The sequence below is a fragment of the Gracilinanus agilis genome, unplaced genomic scaffold (genome assembly GCF_016433145.1).
Source record: "Gracilinanus agilis isolate LMUSP501 unplaced genomic scaffold, AgileGrace unplaced_scaffold36389, whole genome shotgun sequence".
Lineage (NCBI taxonomy): Eukaryota > Metazoa > Chordata > Mammalia > Didelphimorphia > Didelphidae > Gracilinanus > Gracilinanus agilis.
In genome coordinates this window covers 1-5211 of record NW_025369566.1, presented here as the reverse complement: position 1 = coordinate 5211, position 5211 = coordinate 1, and the positions used below count along the sequence as shown (strand labels likewise).

At 39.5% G+C, this 5211-nt stretch overlaps 1 protein-coding gene across 1 annotated transcript; it reads right to left on the bottom strand.

Annotated features, from left to right (window-relative positions):
* Positions 1–558: 558 nt before the first annotated feature.
* LOC123254956 (prostaglandin G/H synthase 1-like) lies at positions 559–3791 on the bottom strand (the record flags this gene model as incomplete). Its single annotated transcript, XM_044683839.1, has 2 exons — positions 559–706; positions 3505–3791. Coding segments are annotated over 2 exons (435 nt in total), but the record flags the coding sequence as incomplete, so codon positions are not given.
* Between the last annotated feature and the right edge of the window lie 1420 nt (positions 3792–5211).

The window sequence follows — 5211 nt, the reverse complement described above, 5'->3', positions numbered from 1 at the left end:
TAGTAGTAGTAGTAGTAGTAGTAGTAGTAGTAGTAGTAGTAGTAGTAATAGTAGTAGTAGTAATAGTAGTAGTAGTAGTAGTAGTGGTAGTAGTAGTGGTAGTAGTAGCAGCAGCAGCAGCAGCAGCAGTGTACCTCCCCTAAAGTCTTCCTGTTGAGGCTTCATTGTATTTGAAGTTGATCCAGATTCCTCAATCACCAAACCACTAAGACATAAGTATTTATACATCCTACACTAAATTGAAAAGACCTCAATGATGTTCCCAGCAATAAATCAGCAATCTGTTATCTGAGCACCAATCTACCTGAGTACAGGGAATCAAAATTTTGCCACAAAAGCTTAGGAAGATCATTTACTAGTCTAATGCCTCAGTCTCCCCCTCCCAAACAAGAAAGGGTTCTGGGAGTAACATTACTGTTACATTTAACCCTTATTCCCTTAGTTTCCCTCTCCCTCAATTCCAGTGCCCAGTTGCTTCTTTTCTAAAACAAAACAAAAAAAACCAAAAAACATGAGGTCAGAGAGAGGATAAAGAAAAATAGGATGGGTGTCACTGACCTGTGAGCTCTTGGAAGGAGGTGTAGGGTTTCAAGCCAAATCGCTTGCGGTATTCATTGAAGGACTGAAACTTCAGGTTACGTGATTCCAGAATGGCATTCTCAGGCACCATACTCAAAAGGTTGTTGATGTTATTGACCCCACCAATCTGGAAAAGAAGAACACAGCCATGTTGCAGCCAAAAATAGCAGACAGGCCAAGATTTTTTTTAATCTGTGATCCATAATTTTGATTCATTAGAATGAAGAGGAAATTGTGACAAGTTACCTAATTGTAGCTAGTTACTCCTATGTGTGGGGGTACTCAAAAGATCTAGAATTAAAAGGAATCATTTAGTCTAACATCCCCCATCACAAACACACACACTCTAGCTTTCCACACATGGGGAAACTGAGAGCCAGAAAAGTTGAGACTTGCTCAAAACCCGCTGAAAATAGTAAAGCTGGGATTTGAAAACCTGAGTCTTCTGATTCTAATTCCAGGCTCTTTTATACTGCCTGTAGGACTAAATTCATCAGGTAAAAAATAAAGTAAAATAAAAAAAAGCCAGTTGTTGTCCTACAGAAACTCATTTTTCCCTATTTTTTAAAAACACAGAACATTCTCTTTTCCAACTACCTGTACCTTTGAGGAGCCTCACAATTCGAACTACCAGAATGGTCAGAAGTCAAAAACCACAGACAACATACATCTCCTGGCAGCATATTAACAACAGGTGAAATAGCTAGGACCCAAAAAACTTCGGGCTGAACTTGAAAATGCAAGCCTTTCAGAAGATCACGGGTAGAAATTTAGAAGGAATCAAAGAGGTCATCTAATTTAGCCTTTTCACTTTTATAGATGATTAAACTGAAGTCACAGGAAGATGGCCTGTCCCGAATCACCAAGTAAGTGGTAAGGCTGGCATTAGAAACCAGGTAGTAGGAATAGGAGTAGTATTAATAAAATAATAGCTGGCATTTATATAGTATCATAATATTTGCAAAATATTTTACAAATATGATCTCATTTGCTCCTCACAACAAGTCTGATGATAAATGCTATTATGATCCACATTTTACAGTTAGGAAAACTGAGGCAGAGAGAGGTTAAATGTCTTGCCCAGGGTAGCATAGCTAGTTGATATCTGAGGCCAGAGTTTGACTTGACACAACTCTTTATCCACTGCCCAACTAAATCCATCATATATTCCATCATATTGTGTAAATTTTCAGTATTGAAATATAAGGAATTTGTGGGGTAGAGGGAGTAGAATTTATATTTGGACCAATATATCATTTGATACTTTATAGTTTTAGAAAGCACTTTTACATGTGATCTCTACCATTCTCACAGGGTTACTGCAAAGAAAGCAACTGGTAAACTCTAAATATAAATATTTATACAATATAATGTCAATTCATAATATATTAATATAATTTTTTTCTCCTCTGACAACATCTGCCATGATCGATCTCTCTAGGGTAGACCAAGATCTTCATTGACAAATGTATGAAGCATCTTAGTGACTATTTCTTGAAGTTGGAGTTTGACCCTGAACTGTGGTCTAGAGTCCAGTTTCAGGAACAAAACAGCATCTCCATGGAATTTAACCATTTCTCTCACTAATATACTTTTATGTCCAACACCTTTATCATGAGGCACCAGGAATTAAGGCTATGCATAATTTGTATATAAATGTAAATATAAATACACCTCTTATAAAGGCAAATTATATATCTTTAAAATATACATAATATAAAATGTGGAATATTATTATTTCACTTAGCCTTATTATCCTCTCCATTTTTACAGAGGACCACACTGAGGATCAGTCATGGGAAGACCATGAATACCAAACCAGGTTTGAGAGGATTTGTAGTATTGAAGAGTTAGAAGAGATTTCAAATACAAGGACCCTCCTTCCCCCAGAGGTCTTTGACCTCCTTTGATAGGCAAGACTCTGAGATTCTTACCTTACCAAGGTCACATAAGTAGTAAGCAGAGACTTGAACCCAGGTCCTCTCGTGCCAAATTCAGTACTTAATATACCCTCCCATTCCTCAGGGTATATCTGCATATTTTTGTATACTTTCAAATCATTTCATTTTAGGAGCATCTTGTATATTTGAAGGAACAAGAATACCACCAGAGACCACAAAATAATGACTATAATTGCTGCTGGCACTATAATCCTCACAGAGAAAATCTCCTTTTCCCTCCTGCACTTGCATCATTTTTTTTTTTTTTTTTTTTGGTTACACCAGACCTGTGAATACATTGGTATATAGAACTTCTAGTGAAAATTCCCTCTCCCAGCACAGATCAGCTCCTGTCTGGGACACTGGGAAGGTGGTTGTGTTACCAAGAGTCATGCTGCCAATGGGTGCCAGGTCCAGGACTAGGGCCCAGGTCTACCTGATCCAGCTACCCAGCTGCCTGTAAGCTGGGGTTCTCTGAATGGACTGGTTCCTGGGAATTGCAGCTGCCATTGGGATCTGCTCCCACCTGGTGGATGCCGGAGGTAGTGCTTAGTTTAGGGCTTTATAGAACCAGCAGCTGGTTTTCCTTCCAGAGTGAATCAATCAAAGGATCAATCAACAATAATTATAGTTACACACAACACTGAGCTTTATAGGTTGAAAAGTGTTTTATATATGCTAGCTCATTTTAGCTGCACAACAATTATGTGAGTTGGGTGCTATGTATTACTTCCATTTTACAGATGAGGAAACAGGTTGATCAAGGTTCAGTGACTTACCCAGAATCACACAGTTAGCAAGAATCTGAGGCAGGATTTGAACTCAAGCTTTCCTAACTCCAACTCCAGTACTTTATTCACTGTACCATGCAGATCATGTCTTCTGAATTCACATCCATTACCTTTTCCATTCCTGCTTAATTTTTGTTATGGAGCAATTGGTTTGGGAGAGTAGGAAAGTGGTCCAACCCCATCCTGGGACCTACCTGCCCTGCCCTCTGTTGGGTGAAGGCATCCACCAGGGCCTCTACACCATGGTCAAAAAGCATGAAGGAGTTGAATGAAAACTGCTCATAACTGTATTCCTTGTCTCCTACCACAAAGGAGTTGGGCATGAATGACTGCCAGTGGTACAGATAGTTAAACTCTGAGGAGATACGGTTTTGGTACTGAAACGGGATTCCAAACAGCAATTCAGGGTCAAATTTCAGCTTCAAGTAATAGCCACTAAGGTGCTGCACATATTCTTCCATGACAATCTTGATGGTCTCTCCTGGAGGAATTGATCAGGACAGAAGGGTCAGTAGAGAGAGGGACAACAGGTCATGGCTTCTTCCTCCCTTTCTTGAACCTCTGAGCTAGGTCATCCATGAGACAGTGTTTAGAGAGGCAGAGCAATGGCATGAAGAAAGGACCAGATTTGGTGTAAGACAACCTGAGCTCATATCCTTGATCTACTTACAGACCCTGGGACTTTGGATAAGTTCCTTGAAAGTCAGGCATCAGTGTTCTTATCTGTAAAATGAGAAGGCTGGAACCCATGATCTTTAAAATCTCAAGTCGATAATTCTGACCTTCAAATTCCCCCAAAAGCTAAAAAGACAGTTCCTCAAGGGACCCAGGCACCATCACACAGAGTAAAACCAACCCTTCAGTCTCAGAGAAGGCAAAGCACTTTTTTAGATGAAAAGGAAACCAAGATGAAATTACTTGTCCTTGGTCACATAGCCAGAATCAAAGAATGCCACAGCTGTATTCCCTTCATCTCATGCTCAGTTTTTGAAATGAGATCACTGAGACCATGACTGCTAGACTTCGTTGGTAATGTATAGAAATGCTGATGATTTATGTGGATTTATTTCCAATACAACTTAATGGACTTGCCCCAAAGTGATACAGGAAATAAATGGCATAAATATTTGTTACTCGAGTCTTATTTTTCTTATTTTTAATTTTTCAGTAGTGGGGAGGGAAATTCAATGGAAAGCAAAAATAAAATAAAATTTAGAAATAAGTATAGGATTCAAAACCATCTGACTCCAAAATCCACCATGCATTCCATGACTCTACAAAGCCCACTTAATATCTAGTCACTTTCAGGCAGATCCAGAAGTAACTCTTAAAGCCCCATAATGAGTGTTCTCTATCCAATTATCTAAGTGACCCTCAGCCAGTTACTTAAGCTTTCTGATCCCTAGGTGCCCCCTAGCAACAAAATCAGACTGACTACCCTCCAACATTGAGATTCTAACTATAAGAAGTGGAAGAGAAGGCAATTGGAAAGATAGATATACATAAAGAACCACTAGAGACCCCTTAACTCTTACTTCTCCATTTATCTTGACTCTTTTCCCCTGCTTTCACTTTTCCTGTCCCTCCTCAAAATCATACTAGTGAATCATACTAATTCTAGTTGAGACAAGTCCCTACCCCATAGCTTCCCTCTAGAGAAGCCTATCTGTTCAAGGAGACAGGAACTGATGAGTCAGAATGAAAGAAGGGATGAGGCAGGGTCACCAAAGTAATGTCAGGAAAGGTCCCTTGAGGCTGACTGAGCAGGAAACAATTTGACCTTCAGGCATTTAGTGAACTCCAACCACATTGATGCTCAGTACCTGAATCATCCCTCTCTCCCTGACCTGACCAATAAGGAGAAAGCAGGTAGGAAATATTCAAAAGAACTCAGCTGAGGC